Genomic DNA, 20,312 nt, shown 5'->3' with positions numbered 1-20,312 from the left:
TCGGACCAACAGCAGAGAGAGTGCGAGCGGTGGCAGAAGCTCTGAAACCAGAGAATGCTACAGAGGTGAGGAGTTTCTTGGGACTCGTTGGGTACAGTAGCAGATTCATCCCGCAGTTTGCAACGCTATCAGAGCCACTGCGACGCCTGACGAGAAAAGACGCCCCATTTAAATTTGGATCACAACAGAGACAGTCATTCAGTGCACTCAAGGAAGAGTTGGCCAGAGCCGGCACTTTAGCATATTTTGATAAGGACGCACCAACCAAGGTGATAGCAGATGTCAGTCCTGTAGGTTTAGGCGCAGTACTAGTTCAGGACCAACAGGGCCAAGAGGTGCCAATATGCTATGTAAGTTGTAGTTTAACAGACTGAGAGAGGAAATACTCTCAAACAGAGAGAGAGGCCTTAGCTCTTGTATGGGCTCGTGAGAGGCTGCGTCCATATGTGTATGGCCGAAAATTTAACTTGGTAACTGACCATAAGCCATTACAGGTGATATACGGCCCACACTCTAAACCCTGTGCCCGTATAGAGAGATGGGTACTTAGATTACAGCCGTACGATTTTAAGGTGATACACATTTCAGGCAAGCAAAACATTGCAGACCCACTGTCACGATTGCTGGGGGAGACAGCAAAACAAGAGAGACATTCTCATGGCTCAGATGAATATGTGAGATTTGTAGCTGTGAGTGCGACACCAAAAGCACTCGCTACTAGAGAGGTGGAGGAAGCCTCTGCTACCGACCCAGAGCTGATTGAGGTACGGAAGGCAATCACAAACGGACATTTTGAGAACTGTAAAGCTTATGCAGCAATTGCAAACGAGCTGTGCGTAGTGGGGTACCTAGTTCTTTGGGGAACACGCATCGTGCTACCCACGGTGTTACACGCACGAGCCCTGGTGTTAGCACATGAAGGACACTTGGGAATAGTTGGAACAAAGCAACATCTCAGAACCAAGGTTTGGTGGCCTGGCACGGACAAGGCAGCTGAAAAACACTGTAAAGCGTGCCACGGCTGTCAGATAGTAGCCAGACCCGACCCACCTCAACCGTTGAGACCAACACCATTACCGGAGGGCCCCTGGCAGGATGTAGCTATAGACTTACTGGGACCCTTGCCATCCAACCACTCCATTCTTGTGGTAGTTGATTATTATAGTCGCTACTATGAATACGACATCATGACCTCCACAACAACAGAGAAGGTTATTGATAGTTTAGAGTCAATCTTCAGCCGTCATGGTTTGCCAATCACCTGCAAATCTGATAATGGTCCCCAATTCAGATCTGAATTATTCAAAGAATACTGTGAAAACAACAGGATCAAACACCTGAAAACGACAGCCTGAGCCCATTTTGCTAACGGAGAAGTCGAGCGCCAGAATGCATCGCTGATGAAGAGAATCAGAATTGCTCAGTCAGAAGGACTAGATTGGAAACGTGAACTTAGAAAATATGTGACTGTGTACAGGAGCATTGACCATGCCACGACAGGAAAGAGCCCGGCAGAGCTGCTCTTTAAACGGAAAATGAGAGGAAAGCTGCCAAACATCACAGAGTCGTGCGCAGACATGGAAGTACGTGACCGGGACGCAGAACAAAAAGGCAAGTCCAAACTGTACGCAGATGAACAGCGGAGAACACAATACTCAGAGGTGGAAGTTGGCGACACGGTGCTGGTATGGCAGGACAAAGTGGACAAGTTCACCACTCCTTTTAATGCCACACCCCACTAAGTTTTGAGTAAAACAGGGAGTCAAGTAGTAGTAGAATCTCCAGACAGAGCACGCTACTCGAGAAACACTATGTTTGTGAAGAAATACAGAACCAATGGACCAAAGGAGACACTCCATGAGCAGGAGGAAACACAAGGGACTGAGGACAGTATAGTAGACCCTGACACACATACCACTGTGACACAGGCAATACCCACTGACACCAACATGTCAGACATACCCAATACAGCCAGACCGCAAAGGCTTAAAAGAAAACCCCAAAGACTGTCTGATTATGTCACAACATAAACTGTGCGAGAACTGCATGGGTGATATTAAATGTTTAAACCTGGGAATTATTTAGTTGTGTGTTAAGACACAAGATTGTAAAAAGTTTATAAACCAAATAAGTTATGCAGTGTTATTGTAAGCAACTGTTTGTAAACTGCAAGTTTGTTTCCAAGGAAAAGGGGGATGTCGTGTATTGATTGCGAGTTTGACACCAGTCAATACGGTAATGTAATGTGCGAGTAATGTTAAAGAGCTTGAGACCGAGCTTCAGACACTGCGACACATCAGGGAGGGGAAGAAGTTCCTGGACTCTGTTTCAGGAGGTGATCACACCTATGAAATTAATTACTGCAGATGTAGTCCGTGGTCAGGGACAGGACGGTGTGACTACGAGTGAGGAAGGTACAGGGATCCAGGATGTAGTGTTGAAGGAGCCGCAGCCCTTGCTCTTGTCAAGCAGGATTGAGGTTCTTACTCCCTGTGAGGGCAGGAGCGGGGACTGCAGGGAGGATGAGCAACCTGGCCATAGCACCGTGGTGCAGGGGCCATTCAAGTGGAGGGAGTAAAAAGAAATGTTGTTGTGGTAGGGGATAGTATCGTTAGGGGGATAGATAGGGTTCTCTGCAGTCAAGAGCAGGAGTCCCGAAGGCTGTGTTGCCAGGGTTAAGGACATCACTTCTGGGCTGGAAAGAAACTTGGAGTGGGAGGGGGAGGATCCAGTTGTCGTGGTCCATGTTGGTACAAACGACGTAGATAGGACAAGGAAGACGGTTCTGTTAAAGGAGTATGAGCAGCTAGGGGTCAAATTAAAAAAAACAACCTCAAGGGTAATAATCTCTGTTATTACCTGAGCCACGAGCTAATTTGGCTAGGATAAATAAAATTAAAGAGTTAAATGCGTGGCTGAAAGACTGGTGTGGGAGAAATGGGTTTTGCTTCTTGGGACACTGGCACCAGTACTGGGACAGGAGGGAGCTGTTCCGTTGGGACGGACTCCACTTGGCCAGTGCTGGGACTAGAGTCCTGGCGAATCATATAACTAGGGCTGTAGAGAGGGCTTTAAACTAATTAGTGGCGGGGAGGTTGCTAGAGAGCAAATAACAGAAATGACAACGGAGAAGGTCATAGACTTAGGTAGCAGTGGGGAAATTAAAAAACAGAACGTGTCAGGAAGGGACAGAAGGTATGGAGTAAAAGGTAAAGTAGTAAAAGGGGAAAAAACAGGAACGAAGTGTCACAAAACATATTTCAAAGTTCTTTATCTGAATGCACGTAGCATTCGTAACAAAATGAATGAGTTAACGGCACAAATAACTCCATATGGGTATGATCTTGTGGCCATTACAGAAACATGGCTGCAGGGTGACCATGACTGGGAATTAAACAGACCAGGTTATTTAACAATCAGGAAGGACAGGGAGGGGAGGTGGGGTGGCTCTGTTAATAAAGGAAGGAATCACTATAATACAGAGAAATGATATTGGGTCAAAGGAGCAGGATAGTGAAACCGTTTGGGTAGAGATAAAGAATAATAAGGGGAAAAAAACACTAGTGGGCGTAGTCTATAGGCCTCCGAACAGTGGCAACTCTGTTGGACGGAGTATCAATCAGGAAATAGTTGAGGCTTGTAATAAGGGAACATCTATAATTATGGGGGATTTTAACTATCATATTAATTGGACAAATCAAATTGGGCTGGGCTGCCTTGAGGATGAGTTCATTGAGTGTATTAGGGATGGGTTTCTTGAGCAGTATGTAACTGAACCGACCAGGGGGCAAGCAACCTTAGATCTGGTCCTGTGTAACGAGACAGGATTAATTAAAAATGTCCTAGTAAAGGATCCCCTTGGAATGAGTGACCATAACATTGTTGAATTCCATATTCAATTAGAGGGTGAGAAGGTTGGATCTCAAACAAGCGTGCTAAGCTTGAATAAAGGAGACTATGAAGGTATGAGAGCGGAATTGAGTAGAGTGGATTGGGAAAATAGATTCAAGGGTAAGACGGTACATGATCAGTGGTGTACATTTAAGGAGTTATTTTACAACTTCCAAAAAAAATATATTCCAATGAGGAAAAAAGGGTGTAAAAGAAAAGATAGCCATCCGTGGCTAAGTAAAGTAATTAAGGATAGTATCCAACTAAAAACAAGGGCATATAAGGTAGCCCAATCTAGTGGGAGGATAGAAGATTGGGAAGTCTTTAAAAGACAGCAAAAAATAACTAAAAGATTGATTAAGAAAGGGAAGATAGATTATGAAAGTAAATTAGCAAAAAATATAAAAACGGATAGCAAGAGTTTCTATAGTTATATAAAAAGAAAAAGGGTGGCTAAAGTAAATGTTGGTCCCTTAGAGGATGAGACTGGGAAATTAATGGTGGGAAACATGGAGATGGCAATAACGCTGAACAAATATTTTGTATCAGTCTTTACAGTAGAGGACACTAAGAATATCCCAACACTGGACAAACAGGGGGCTCTTGGGGGAGAGGAGCTAAATATGATTAAAATCACTAAGGAAGTGGTACTTGGTAAAATAATGGGACTTAAGCCGGATAAATCCCCTGGACCTGATGGCTTACATCCTAGGGTCTTGAGGGAAGTGGCGGTAGGGATTGTGGATGCATTGGTAATAATTTTCCAAAACTCCCTGGACTCAGCAAAGGTCCCGGCAGATTGGAAAACTGCTAATGTAACACCCTTATTTAAAAAGGGTAGTAGGCAGAAGGCTGGAAACTATAGACCTGTTAGCCTAACATCTGTGGTTTGTAAAGTCATTATTAAGGAGACAGTAATGGGACATTTGGATAAACATAATTTAATAGGACAAACTCAGCATGGTTTCATGAAGGGGAAGTCATGTTTGACAAATTTGCTTGAGTTCTTTGAGGAAGTAACATACAGGGTGGATAAAGGAGAACCAGTGGACGTAGTGTATTTAGACTTCCAAAAGGCATTTGACAAGGTGCCACACAAGATTATTGCTCAAGATAAAAAATCACGGGATTGGGGGTAATATTCTGGCGTGGGTGGACAATTGGCTCTCTAACAGAAAGCAGAGAATTGGGATAAATGGTTCATTCTCAGACTGGCAATCAGTAACTAGTGGTGTTCCGCAGGGGTCAGTGCTGGGTCCCCAACTCTTTACAATCTATATTAACGATTTGGAGGAGGGAGGAGGGGACCGAGTGTAACATCTCAAAGTTTGCAGATGATACAAAGATGGGAGGGAAAGTAGTGAGTGAGGAGGACATAAAAAACCTGCAAAGGGACATAGACAGGCTAAGTAAGTGGGCAGAGATTTGGCAGATGGAATACAATACTGGAAAGTGTGAGGTTATGCACTTTGGCAGGAAAAATCATAGAGCAAGTTATTATCTTAATGGCAAGAAACTGGAAAGTACTGTAGTACAAAGGGATCTGGGGGTCCTGGTGCACGAAACTCAAAAAGTTAGTATGCAGGTGCAGCAAGTGATCAAGAAGGCCAATGGAATGTTGGCTTTTATTGCTAGGGGGATAGAATATAAAAACAGGGAGGTATTGCTGCAGTTATACAAGGTATTGGTGAGACCGCACCTGGAATACTGCATACAGTTTTGGTGTCCATACTTAAGAAAAGACATACTTGCTCTCGAGTCAGTACAAAGAAGGTTCACTCGGTTAATCCCGGGGATGAGGGGGTGGTCATATGAGGAGAGGTTGAGTAGATTGGGACTCTACTCATTGGAGTTCAGAAGAATGAGAGGCGATCTTATTGAAACATATAAGATTGTGAAGGGGCTCGATCGGGTGGATGCGGTGAGGATGTTCCCAATGATGGGTGAAACTAGAACTAGGGGGCATAATCTTATAATAAGGGGCTGCTCTTTCAAATCTGAGATGAGGAGAAACTTCTTCACTCAGAGGGTGGTAGGTTTGTGGAATTTGCTGCCCCAGAAAGCTGTGGAAGCTACATCATTAAATAAATTTAAAACAGAAATAGATAGTTTCCTAGAAGTAAAGGGAATTAAGGGTTACGGGGAGCGGGCAGGAAATTGGACATGAGTCTAGGTTCGGAATGGTCATGGCCCTGTGGGTAGTGGAGCGGGCCCAGGGGCCGTGTAGCCTGGTTCTGTTCCTACTTCTTGTGTTCTAATTCTGTGTTAGATTTCAGGAGATGGTTTTATTCCTGTTCCTGGCTGGGGTGGAGATCGCCTTTACGGAAGGTAAGTACTGTAGAAAATATAGGGACAGAGTGATCTCCTGGAAGAGTTTCGATCGCCTAGATGGGTCGGAGAGGAATTTCCCAGATTTTTTCTCCCAAATTGGCCATTGGGTTTTTTATCTGGTTTTTCGCCTCTCCCGGGAGATCACATGGGTTCGGGTGGGATGGAGAGTGATAGTAGATTTGAGGTTAGGATCAGATCAGCCATGATCTTATTGAATGGTGGCGCAGGCTCGAGGGGCCGACTGGCCTACTCCTGCTCCTATTTCTTATGTTCTTAACACCAGTTAATACGGTAATGTAATGTGCATTGCATTATGGGAATTACCCGGGAAAGCAGCAGTCAGCCATTTTAGGAATAAAGTAAAGATCACAGTTATAAGCCTGTCTGCTTGACTCTGATTTAATTCGACATATCTACATGCTTGATTGAACGCATTAAAGCATAGATACAACAGTATACTTGACCTGAATTGATATATTTGCAGTTGTTACTGGAACACAGAGAAGTAACGACAAGCAGAATCCAAAAAGGAGCTGTTCGAATGTTGCGGTTGACAATTACAGTGCACTCAGTCAGCTCTCAAACATTCTCACAAAACTGTCCATAGATAAAATACATTACCCCTGGGTAATCCGTGAATGAGACCATAACCTTGCTACTGCTTAAATTATGCAGCACACACTCGTTGCTCATTCAATGCATCATTCTCATCATGCAGTAAAAAGCTGCCTTCAACAGAAGGCACAAGGTGTAGCTGGGTGGAGGGAATCAGCAGACCGAAACACTCTTTCCCCCCACCCCCAGCAATGCTATGATGGATGTTATCAGCTGGAGGTTATACACAGTGTCGGTGATGTGCTAGCCGAAGGAGAGAGTAGGTGCCAGACTTGTAGAATTAGGATCACATCCTTCTCTATGCAAATGTGTTTCCGCTGCTGTAAAACAGTGATGGTATATCACTGTAAAATGTGCCAGTACTGTCCAAAATGCAATAAAAAAATGGCTAGCCATGGACATTGGATTATCACATGGCCCTTTCTTATTGTTATAGATATGCCACAACCCCAGGACCAAGAAGTTGGGTCTCTGGGCATCAAGCCTCGCCACAGCACACAGCATTATTAGTGTTTCAATCATTCACCAGTCCAGACATGCACACTCCAGTGAGCTTTAATGATTTAGAATCAAAAGCATATGGGGAGGCACTTCACGTAGGTGCGGTTGTGGCAGAGGTGGTGGCTGAAAAAGGATTTGGTTGCTGCTTGTGTAGAGTGACTGCATTGGCACAGTCCCTATTAAACAGAAGATACTTCATGACCACGAATAGGTGTGCCAGTTACTTGCTTCCTTTCAAAGCACAATATAAACAGTTTGTACATAGTTGGGAGTGCTGTACAACAAGGGGTCTCTGGTTTGGGTCATCACTGAACAATTTGCACCATCAGTGGCATCTGCAGGAAATCCTGCAGGTCTGCATGCAGTGAATGTAGTTGCAGCATCCCACACAAATACTTACACTCTGCTGTTGGGGTCCAAAATCTAAGCGGTGATAATGTTTGACTACAGCATACTTAGAGACAGATTCCAGGAAATGATGAGTGAGGCCTTGTGGCAGTGCCATGTTCTGTGCTGAAACAGTGCAAAGGCTGATGTTAGCACTAGGTTTCCAGCAAGGACATATGACTAGAAGCACAGGAATAGGTGAGTGGTTCTTTGCCTACAGTTGCCTCTGGACCAGTGATCGGAGAATCCCCTAAAAGCAAACAAGCCTCTCCAGCTCGAATAGGACAGGCTTTTCCTGTCACACAGTCAGGAACCATTCTCTGAGAACAGTTTCTGCTGAGAGATTCCTGCCTCTCAAATGTGTGTTGTATACTCTTTGCTGGTACATGTGGAAATGTCACGAACCACATTTCAAGTGGGGAATCTAAGTTTGATGAACAACCATCCAACTTGTCTCAGTCTAGAATAAGTTGAGAACCCATAATTCTCTTAAGATGTAGAAGCTATGCATTCACATGTATAATGATGTGGCAGCAATCGCAGACCATTTAGATGGTCATCAAATGTAGCATTTTAAATCTTGGGCTTAACCTATGAAAATGCACATAGACAACTACAGGAAACTTTGTGCTATCTGGCACCGACGAGACCGAGCTGTTGCCGTCCCATCAAAACTGCCGGACAAACCAGCGCTAATGTTGAAACTGTGGTGTATGTAACCTGTTCCACCTTAAGAGAACTTAAGCCTGGTCCACCTTAAGAAAGGTACTACTTTCTTTGGCTGCTGTATACGTAATACCGGTGGTGACCACACCGGTATATAAGCACAGTGTAATAATATTGTATTCAGTATAGTCCGACCTCCAACCAGTAAAGACCTGTTGAATTTACTCTTGTGGTCTGTGTAGTAATTCTCACTATAACACACAGACTTAACAAAAACATATGGAGATTTTGAGCTCCGTATCTGGCAACAAACCCTGTGCTTCTAAACAGTCAGCCGTACCTTGCAAGCGTCTCTGTAGCTTAGCAACAGCTTCAGCGAGACCTTGCAGAGCCTGACTGGTGGGGAAAAAAAAGCAACGAAAAGTTAACGAAACAGCTCCTGATTTTTGCTGGTGGCTCGAGCATTCCGGATAAACCAAAGTTTCCTGTACTGAATTTGGATGATCAACCATGATCGCATTGAATAGCGGAGTAGGCTCAAGGGGCTGAATGGCCTACTCCTGCTCCTACTATGTTTACTAGAAGCATTAATAACAAGATGACTGAACGTGAGGCTGCTTGTTAATAGGAAACTGATGTAATCGGAATCTCAAACATGGTTGCGCGCCAGTATTGAGGTGAATTTAGCATACAAGGGTTTAGAGTGTTCAAGAAGGGCAGACTAGTCAGGAATTGGAGTGGAGTAGCTGTATATGGTAGGGACACCTGGGTCGAACAGGAAGTAGACCCACTGGCATAGGGTAAGCTTCCCATTGAGTTATTTTGGCTGCACTTCAAAAGAAGCACAGATAACTTGCAATATAACATGAAGTCAAAAGAAAAGGACACATTACTCTATGAAGAGATAAAGAAGGTATGTGTAAACAGAGGGCATTCTTACATGAGATTTTAACCAGCTTAATATAAACTGTGAATGCTCAAGTGAGCTAGAGTCTGAGCTGCTAACTGTAACGTATGATTGCTTTTTGACCCAGTGCATTAGTGATGCTAAGATAGGTAATTCCTGTCTTGATATGGTACTGGCAAGTTACCCAGATAGCATACTGGGAACAGAAGTAGTGGCACCCTAGCTGCCAGCGACCATAACATGATTGATTAATGCATTCACCTGTGTGTGTGCATGTGTAAAATTGTTGTATCTAATGTGTGTCTATTTCTGTCATGCATCAGGTGTCACACATGCAAATTTCTGTCACGTTTTAGTCTGATGTCTAATTGAGTTGAGGATTTGCGAACACCAGTCGGTCTCTAAATGACCTGAGCTAGAACTTGTGGTCTTAAAGGGACACAACTACATTTTAGCACCAGGATAATGTATTTGCTCCTGTCCTTATAAACAGCATATGCTCTGACCTCCTATCCACAAGGATATTTATTTATTAAGTGTGTGTCCGTCACGCTCCTGATGTCACACTTCATTACAGATGGAAAACCTTTTAAACAGAAGACAAAAACAAAATTCCATAAAAAGACACACATAGCCGGATATTTCATCCTGAGATTTACAAGCAATTTATTGCTGTTCAATTGACCTCAGGAATTTAAAAGAAGCTACAATTACCTTGGTTTCTGCAGGAGTACTTGAGCAGTGGAATTAAAGGGAACCTGACACCTGTGCTCCAGATCTCAGACTGCCCATGATCAATGCCATGGGAGATTTGTTGGTGTTAATATCTAATTTATTTTCTCTCCATGATCACACATATTAAAACGATAGTAATAAATTATTACCATATTGCAAACAGAGAAAAATTGATAGTTATAGAACAAAATTGCAAGTGTTGGTATCACACTTTATTCCCCCTCCATGAGACCCTATAATCTGTAAACAGCTGGCTTCTAGTATGGTTCTTCTCTAGATTTCTGACCACTTCCTTTCTTTGAAGGCAGTGAGTCAGGCTAGGCTGTGGTCATACAGCAGCAGTCTCCTGGTACCTCGTGTGAATCAAATCTATGATGATTGGTGGCCCTTTCAACTCCGGGGGCCATCACAGCTGACCCTATCCTCAGCTGACGTTCATTAGGGATTGCAGTCAGGAGCAGGATCCTGGCTAATTTAGTGCCCCTTGTCACAGGGATCCTTGTATACATACATAGAAGTTATAACATGCAAACAGGCCATCCGGCCCAACCAGTCCATGTCGGCGTTACCCGCCATGCGAGCAAACGGTTCTAATCGCATTTACCCAGCCTGTTCCCATATCCCTATATACTCTTTTCCTTCATCCACCTGTCCAAACTAATCATGAATGTTGACATAGTTTCTGTCTCAACCACTAACCCTGGAAGAGAATTCCACAGCTTCACAACTTTGTGTGGAGGTTTCTCCTGCCTTCTGCTCTAAATATCTTGCATTTAATTTTGTATCTATGGCCCCTATTCCAGACCCCTCAACCAGTGGAAACTGTCTGCTTCTATCTACCCTGTCCCATCCTTTCATAACTTTAAACACTTCTATCATATGGGCTGTATACCCGTACCCAGAACACTAACCTGGTTGAGCAATGGAGTGAATTTTATCATTTCACTGTGACAGGAAAAAGCAATTTCAGAGTAAATGTTCAACAATTGAGCAGCTAAAAGTAGTGATAAAGAGACAGCAACCTGGGTTCTTGAGCAGCTGTGTTCTGACTGACTGACTACACCATCCAGTCCCACATGCTCTCCATTTGAATTGGATTCAAAGTTTAAACCAGAGTTCAAACAGACTGCTTTTCCCAGACTCCCATTGGAGATGAGAGCGGTACTCCCTGTCTGACCTAGATTCCTATCCAGTTCCCTCAGGGCATCCAATGTGCTTTACCTCCCAGGCACTGCACTAGTAACTGTCCAGTTATCCTTCCTGCTGCAAATGTATTTCAGATGGGCTGCAGCAGACTTGGCAGACATCCAAAGCAAAATCTGACACTTTCCATTACATATTGTCTCTTAAAATTCTTCAGTGTAAAACTACAATGTCATATGATCTACAAAAGATGTGAGCAGAAGTTTAACTTCAACCCAAGCTTGTCTAGTGTCAATGAGAGTTCAGTATTCTGCTAAAGTGTGCTTTCTTTAATATATTGGATACATGTGCAGGAGTTACAGTAACAGTTGTTCCTACACTACAACAACAACTTACATTTATATGGCGCAGTTAACATAGTAAAATGTTCCAAGGCGCTTAACAAAAGCGATATCAATAAAAGCATTTTTGACACCGAGCCATAGAAGGAGATATCGGGACAGATGACTAAAAGCTTGATCAAAGGGGTAGGTTTTAAGGAGCATCTTAAAAGAGGAGAGAGAGGTGGGGAAGTTTTGGGAGGGAATTCCAGAGTTTAAGGCCAAGGCAGCTGAAAGCACAGCTGCCAATGGAGTGATTAAAATCGGGGATGCGCAAGAGGCCAGAATTGAAACAGTGCAGAGATCTCGAAGGCTTGTAGGGCTGGAGGAGGCTACAGAGATAGGGAGGGGTGAGGCCATAGAGGGGTTTGAAAACAAGATGAGAATTTTTAAATTGAGGTGTTATCAGACTGGGAGCCAGTGAAGCTCAGCAAGCACAGGGGTGATGGGTGAATGAGATTTGGAGCGAGTTAAGATACGGGCAGCAGAGTTTTGGATGACCTCAAGCTTACGGAGGGTGGAAGATGGGAGGCCAGCCAGAAGTGCATTGGAATAGTCAAGTCGAGAGATAATGGATGAGGGTTTCAGCAGCAGATGAGCTGAGGCAGGTCAGAGTCGAGCTATGTTACGGAGGTGGAAGTGGGCAGTCTTGGTGATGGAGCGGATCGCAGGGTCAAACACAACACCAAGGTTGCGAGCAGACTTGCTCAGTTTAAGAGTTGCCAGGGATGGAAATGGTGGTCAGGGAACTGAGTTTGTGCCAGGGACCAACGACAATGGCTTCGGTCTTCCCAATATTTAGTTGGAGAAAATGTCTGCTTATCCAATATTGGATGTCAGACAAGCAATGTAACAAATCGGAGACAGTGGAGGGGTCCGAAGAAGTGGTGGTGAGATAGAGCTGGGTGTCGTCAGCATACATGTGCACTTGATATTATGTTTTCGGGGCTGGTGCCAGAGGACTGGAGAATTGCAAATGTTACACCCTTGTTCAAAAAAGGGTGTAAGGATAAATCCAGCAACTACAGGCCAGTCAGTTTAACCTCGGTCGTGGGGAAGCTTTTAGAAATGATAATCTGGGACAAAATTAACAGTCACTTGGACAAGTATGGATTAATTAAGGAAAGCCAGCACGGATTTGTTAAAGGTAAATCGTGTTTAACTAACTTGATTGAGTTTTTTGATGAGGTAACAGAGGGTTGATGAGGGCAATGCGGTTGACGTGGTGTACACGGACTTCCAAAAGGCGTTTGATAAAGTCCCACATAATAGGCTTGCCAGCAAAGTTGAAGCCCATGGAATAAAAGGGACAGTGGCAGCATGGATACGAAATTGGCTAAGTGACAGGAAACCGAGTAGTGGTGAACGGTTGTTTTTCGGACTGGAGGAAGGTATACAGTGGTGTTCCCCAGGGGTCGGTACTAGGACCACTGCTTTTCTTGATATATATTAATGACTTGGACTTTGGAGTACAGGCCACAATTTCAAAATTTGCAGATGACAGAAAACTTGGAAGTATAGTGAACAATGAGGAGGATAGTGATAGACTTCAAGAGGACATAGACAGGCTGGTGGAATTTAACGCAGAAAAGGGTGAAGTGATACATTTTGGTAGGAAGAACGAGGAGAGGCAATATAAACTAAAGGGTACAATTCTAAAGGGGGTGCAGGAATAGAGAGACCTGGGGGTATATGTGCACAAATTGTTAAAGTGGCAGGGCAGGTTGAGAAAGCGGTTAAAAAAGCATATGGAATCCTGGGCTTTATAAATAGAGGCATAGAGTACACAATCAAGGAAGTTGTGATGAACCTTTATAAAACATTGGTTCAGCTTCAACAGGAGTATTGTGTCCAATTCTGGGCACCGCACTTTAGGAAGGATGTGAGGGTGCAGAAAAGATTTACAAGAATGGTTCCAGGGATGAGGGACTTCAGTTATGTGGATAGACTGGAGAAGCTGGGGTTGTTCTCCTTAGAGCAAAGAAGGTTGAGAGGAGATTTGATAGAGGTATTCAAAATCATGAGGGGTCTAGACAGAGTAAATAGAGAGAAACTGTTCCCATTGGCGGAAGGGTCGAGAACCAGAGGGGACAGACTTAAGGTGATTGGCAGAAGAACCAAAGGCGACATGAGGAAAAACCTTTTTATGCAGAGAGTGGTTAGGATCTGGAATTCACAGTCTGAAAGGGTAGTGGAAGCAGATTCAATTGTGGCTTTCAAAAGGAAATTGGATAAGTACCTGAAGGAAAAAAATTTGCAGGGCTACGGGGAAAGGGCAGGGGGTGTGGGACTAGCTGAAGTGCTCTTGCAGAGAGCCTGCACGAGCTCAACGGGCCGAATGGCCTCCTTCTGTGCTGTAACCATTCTATGATACTATGATATCGCCAAGGGACAGCATGTAAATGAGAAATAGAAGGGGACCAAGTATAGATCCTTGGGGGACTCCAGAGTAACAGTGGGGGAGTGGGAAGAGAAGCCTTTGCCGGTGATCCTCTGGCTATGTTTATTGGATAAGAACCAAGCTGGGGCAGTTCCACCCACCTGGACGACGGAGGAGAGGTGTTGGGGAATGGTGTGGTCAACTGTATTGGAAGGCTGCAGATAGGTCGAGAAGGTTGAGGAGGGATAGATAGTTTGTCATTTGTGACTTTGACAAGGGCTGTTTCAGTACTATAGCCGGGCCAGAATCCTGATTGGAGGGATTCAAACATGGAATTGCGGGAAAGATGGGCACGAATTTGGGAAGCGACAACACGTTCAGGGACTTGCATACTTACATACCTAGTACATACTGAGGATATATGGATGTGGGTTATAATGACAGCTGTTTTATTATAGGAAATAAAAACTTATCCACTGTGTGAATGGCACTCTCTACCTACAGTAGTTATAGGAGCTCCACATACATGGGTTCCATTGACCGCTATTATTGAATCTAGTTAGTTACAAGGGATACACTTATGTGGGTCTCTGCACCTAGTGTAGTACAGGAGGTGCACATCTATAATTACACACAGACCCTGTACCTACTGTAATTACAGACACACAAATGTTTCTTTAGCTATTGTAGTACAGAGGAAATACATGTGTGCAAATAGGTAACGTAGATATCGTGTGTGTACACTGTGGGCACGTGTGTGTGCTTGAGTGTAAATTTATTCTATTGCATTTAATGCACCAGCATTCTCCAGTTGTTCATAATTTCACAGTTAAGAGATGTTCACTGCCATTTTTCCTGACCTGAGCCCTGGGTAGAACTCAACCACGTGCCATTGCCTCATAGCAGCACTAATGCACCAGGATTAATGTACCAGCCAGGTTCATCGGCACCTGCTGAAGGGTAGCTCTCTCGGTACTTTTAATTAAACGAGTCGTACGGCAAAGGAATTATTCTCAAACTTTCTTCTTTGTACCGCAGACCTCCGTGCACCCATTGTCCAGCGCTTCTCCAAGGAGCACGTGTCTGACTACAGGACATTCCTGCTGGGAAGGAAGGAGAACACTCTGTATGTGGGAGCCAGAGGCAGTGTGTTTGCTGTTAGCCTTACTGCGGTGACCCAAGAGGTTAAGGCGGTGGTGAGTAAGCTGTAGTACTTGATCATCTTGTTACTGTTGTAATGGAAGGGTGCCATACGTGGAAATTCTGGTCATTTGTGAAGTCAGTATATTTGCTTGGCTGATTTATGTGCAATTTTCACTTGAATCTATCAATTTAAAGGAAAAGATTCTAGTTTCTTCCCCATTCCTCAAATCCTGATTCCCAGCCAGGTGGACGAGCTCCCAGCTTCTACCAATACAGTTCCTCACTGAGCATTAAAGGGTGTGCGAGGGAAGTCTGGGAGGGGTAGAATTTCACCTGATCAATTTTTCCCCCTTATTCCCTAATGGATACATCTTATCCCCATGTGCCATGTCACCATGAAGACCCAAGGAACGATTGGTCACTTTCCATTGGAGGGTTTGTGGGAATGAACTTTCATCTTACCACCTTGGGAAGAACAATACGGAATCATTTCTCCAGGTAAGTTTGTTACTCCAGCTTCTCTCCAGCTTCAATGCAGGCAATTAGTGTCAAGTTACAGACAGCAGCTTTGAACTCTCTCTTGTTTTTGTGCTCGGGCCCATTGCACTTGGGGTCCTTTCAGGCAGCAGAGACAGAAGACTGTTGTCTTATCAGCCACAGCTGGGACAAACTCGGTCCCCTGATTAAATGAAGGCAGTGTTTAAACAATGCGCCTCTTTGTTCCTCCTTCACATACTTCTGAACCATGTGAGTTATCCTATGGGTGAATTCTGGGTAACTGTCAGCTGCAGAATGGAAATATAAGCAACCGAGCTGTGCTGAAACTGTTGGGGGAGTAAGAGAGTGGAACTCTTAGAAAATTCATCGTTTTGGATTGCTGCCCAAAATGGCAGAATGCGGGGGTAACAGTGGAGCGTGTTTTAGACAAAAGACCATTAGTCCATCCAGCCTATCCATTCATTTAACCTTTTGCTGTCCTTTAAAAGATTGTTTATATTATTTACAAAATTTGATAACTATGAATCCTTTCAGATCTCAAGAACCAAAAATATTTCCTTTTGGAAACATCTTGCGTTTTCCTTTGCCCGATTGGGATGGGGAGAACCTCGCCTGATTTTTTTTGTCTTGTGCTGGTAGTTTGTGCCAGATGCTGGTGACCTCCTTGCTAAATAATTTCTGTGTTTAATTCCCTATTTACCTCAGTTTTATGTATCTTGAATTGAAGCTCGTGGTTTTGGAATTTGGCAGGGAAAATGAATCTGTTTCCATAGAAATCTATAGCACAGAAGGAGGCCATTTGGCTCATCATGTCTGTGCCGACTCTTTGTTAGAGGATTACAAAACTGATCCCACTGCCCCACTCTCTCCTCATAACTCTGTTTCTTCCTCTGCTTCAAATATTTAGCTAATTTTGGTTCAAAGATGCAATTAAGTCTATCTAAATCTCTCCCCTGTGGCAAAGCATTCCTTGCTCCAACAACCCTGTGTAAAGAAATTTATCTTAACCTCTCTGCCTTCAAATGATAACTTTAAATTGACAACCCGCGTTTTCCCAAGCAGAAGAAACAGTATTTCACTTTTAAAACTCTTCATAATTTTAAAAACTTCTATTAAATTTCCTCTTGGCAATCTCTGCTCCAGTGGAAATAGTCCGAGTATCTCCACTCTCTCTTCATAATTTATCGATCTTCAACCCCGAATAATCAATGTGAACCCACATGCTCTCTCTGGCTTTAATGTCCTTTCTTTAATGGCATGCTCAAACCTGTACACAGGTTCTCTACCGTGGCCTAATGGATAATTTGTATACATTCAGAATTACTTCTTTACTCTTGTACTTTATTTATAAGCCCAATCATAATCTTTAAAGCTTCTATTAAGCCTCAACTTAGTAAATTCCCAGGTACACGATCACTCTTCATAGCTCAGCATCCTATGTTCTGATATTAATCTTGTAGACATCTGCTGAACCCTCTCCAACAACCAGAACCTGCGTAGCCCGGTACCTTTCTGGGCACAGCCCCATCAACATTCATCCTAAGTACGGGTGGAATTTGTGAGATGTCATGACCGCTACCCACCGGAGAGCCAGCCTGTCCACTGCTCCTGCAACATAACATACAGGCTAGTACAACTTGCATTGTTAGCTGTAAGAAGATTCAGTGCCCCCTGTGGTGAGGTGCAGCTCTTCCTATAACAAATATTTAGGTGAATAATCTCTGGGATGTAGTTGTGGGAGCAGGTAATATACAGACTCAACCTCAAACCCAGGAGGTACCCTGGAGCCCTTTCCTGAAAGTTTACGTGACTCAAACACATGTACTGGCCATCCCCATAGAAGGTAAGAATGCGCTACAAGCTAACAAAGGGCATTGAGAGAACCAACAAGATCCCTCTCAATATAGTTGGGAATGTTGGACTCCCCTTGACACTGGTGAACCACAGGTTTCATTGCCAAGTCATCTTGACCCTCCAAATAATGTAATGCTCTGAAGGTGGGCATAACATTGGCACCAACCTATCTATGTATTTTCTTGTAAATATCGTGTGACAAAACTGTAGTGACTTTGTGTATGTATTTTTTTCTGAATGAAAATTAAAGGGAGGTACAAGACATACTAAATAGATCCTGACATTGTTATGTACAATATCTGTGCATTGTATGCAAGTCCACACTTAGCAGCTGTAATATCTGAGACACTGATTCAGCAGTGGAATGTACATTTGTAGAAGCTGACCCAGAAAAGCAAGCCATATACTACCAGATATCAGTGACTTGTCCTGTCTTATCCAGTGTGTATTGTCTATGTACACAAACTGACAAGAAATACACACAGGCGTACAGCACCAGACTTCAGTGACTTACCACTTTAGTTTACACCAGAGATATTTGGTTAAGAGATACATAAGCTTCCTGTATCATGTCCCTTTCAGTACATTTTATCAGAAGTGGTATTGCAATATAGAAGTTCAACAAGAAATTACACGGTGGACTTGAGCTTATCGCTAGAAGAGTAATATGGGGGAGGGGGCATGAGTCACATGATTCCCATTGGCCAATTACATCACCAGAAGACTAATGGCATCCTTGGTCATGTAATTTCCTTGTGCCAATCCCCATCACAAGAGAACCAAAACTCAACCTTTTTAATATAGATAGATGCACAGTAGCTGACACTGACACACAGTGCAGTATAGGATCAGGTATCAGTGACTTGTTCCTTCTTTACATAGAATATACGGCACAGAAACAGGCTATTCGGCCCAACCAGTCCATGCTGGTGTTTATGCTCCACTCTAGCCTCCTCCCGTTCTTCCTCATCTAACTCTCAGCATAACCCTTTATTCCCTTCTCCCTCATGTGCTTATCTAGCCTCCCCTTAAATGCATCTATACTATTCGCTTCAACCACTCCCTGTGGTAGCGAGTTCCACATTCTCACCACTCTGAGTAAAGAAGTTTCTTCTGAATTACCTATTTGATTTCTTGGTGACTATCTTATATTGATGGCCTCTAGTTTTGCACATCACCACAAGTGGAAACACTCTGTGTGTCTACTCTTATCAAAACCTTTCATAATTTTAAAGACCTCTATTAGGTCACCACCTCAGTCTTTTTTCAAGAGAAAACAGACCCAGCCTGTTCGTCCTTTCCTGATGGGTATAACCTCACATTTCTGGTATCATCCTTGTAAATCTTCTCTGCACCCTCTCCAGTGCCTCTATATCCTTTTTATAATAACACAGTACTCCAAGTGTGGTATAACCAAGGTTCGATACAAGTTTAGCATAACTTCACTACTTTTCAATTCTATTCTTCTAGAAATAAACCCTAGTGCTTGGTTTGCTTTTTTATGGCCTTATTAACCTGCGTCGCTACTTTTAGTGATTGGTGTATTTGTTCTCCGAGATCCCTTTGCTCGTCTACCCCACTTAGATTCATGTTTTCCAAGTAATATGTGACCTCCATGTTTTTATTACCAAAATATAATGCCTCACATTTATATGTGTTGAAATTCATTTGCCAATTACATGCCCATTTTGCAAGTTTATTAATGTCGTCTTTTAATTTGTTGCAGTCCTCCTCAGTATTGACTATCAGTCTTTCAGTTTAGATGTATAGTAGCTGATACTTATGCAGAAGATGGTCCCAGAAAAATTCTTTTTATTTATTTATGAACTTAAAAATTGTGCTCACTTTTTTTCCCCTCCGTCCTTCATTTCTTCTTTCCATTTTTTTGCTCCTTTCTCCTTTCCTTCAACAGCAACCACTGGCTTTTACATAGTGCCTTTAAATGTAGAAAAACATCCTATGGCACTTCATAGTGGCGTAATCAAAAAAAATGGAGGCCGAACCAAAGAAGGAAGGAAAAAAAGAACTTGTGTTGACATAGCGCCTTTCACAAACTCGGGATGTACTTTACAGCCAATGATACTGGGGGGAGCGCCCCTGCTGTTCTTCAGATAGTACCATGGGATCTTTTAAATCCACATGAGAGAGTAGATAGGGCCTCGGTTTAACGTCTCATCTGAAAGATGGCACCTCCAACAGTGCAGCACTCCCTCAGTACTGCATTGAAGTGTCAGCCTAAATTATGTGCTCAAGTCCTGAAGAGGGGCTTGAACCCACAACCTCTGACTGAGAGAGTCGACTGAGGCAAGGCTGACACCATAAACCTCAGGTCATCCAAAACTCTGTTGCCCATATTATTAAGAATGGGTGAACAAAACCTTGGTTGAAAAGATTTTAAGGGTTTTAAGGACGGTCTTAAAGGAGGAGTGGGAGGTTGCGAGGCAGAGATATTTAGGGAGGGAATTCCCAGAGTGTGGGACTTGAGCAGCTGAAGGCATGGCCCCAAATAATGGGACAAAAATGGGGGGAGGTGGTGCATGTAGGGCCAGAGGAGGTTACAGAGATAACATGGGACGAGACCCTGAAGAAATTTAAATACAAGTATGACTATTTTAAATTGGTGGTGTTGGGAGATCGGGAGCCAATGTATTCAGAGAGGTGATGGGTGAGCGGGACTTGGTGGAGGATAGGAGAGAGTTTTGGGTGAGTTTACAGAGGGTGGAGGATAGGAGAGAGTTTTGGATGAGTTTACAGAGGGTGGAGGATAGGAGAGAGTTTTGGATGAGTTTACAGAGGGTGGAGGATAGGAGAGAGTTTTGGATGAGTTTACAGAGGGTGGAGGATGGGAGGCCGACCAGGAGAGCATTGAAATAGTTGAGTC

At 43.5% G+C, this 20,312-nt stretch overlaps 1 protein-coding gene across 2 annotated transcripts in view; it reads left to right on the top strand.

The window, feature by feature from the left end:
- LOC147113983 (semaphorin-4B-like) overlaps positions 1–20,312 on the top strand; it is a 66,788-nt gene that overhangs the window by 12,844 nt on the left and 33,632 nt on the right. For both annotated transcript variants that reach the window (XM_085995453.1, XM_085995452.1), the window contains exon 2: positions 14,975–15,132. In XM_085995453.1, coding sequence (XP_085851579.1) covers positions 14,975–15,132 — 158 coding nt within the window. The remainder of the gene's footprint in view (positions 1–14,974; positions 15,133–20,312) is intronic.

The sequence above is a fragment of the Somniosus microcephalus genome, chromosome 8 (assembly GCF_052327205.1).
Source record: "Somniosus microcephalus isolate GS21.2 chromosome 8, FLI_Smic_1.0, whole genome shotgun sequence".
NCBI lineage: Eukaryota > Metazoa > Chordata > Chondrichthyes > Squaliformes > Somniosidae > Somniosus > Somniosus microcephalus.
The sequence above is the reverse complement of the archived record's forward strand: the minus strand, read 5'-3'. Positions and strand labels throughout refer to the sequence as shown.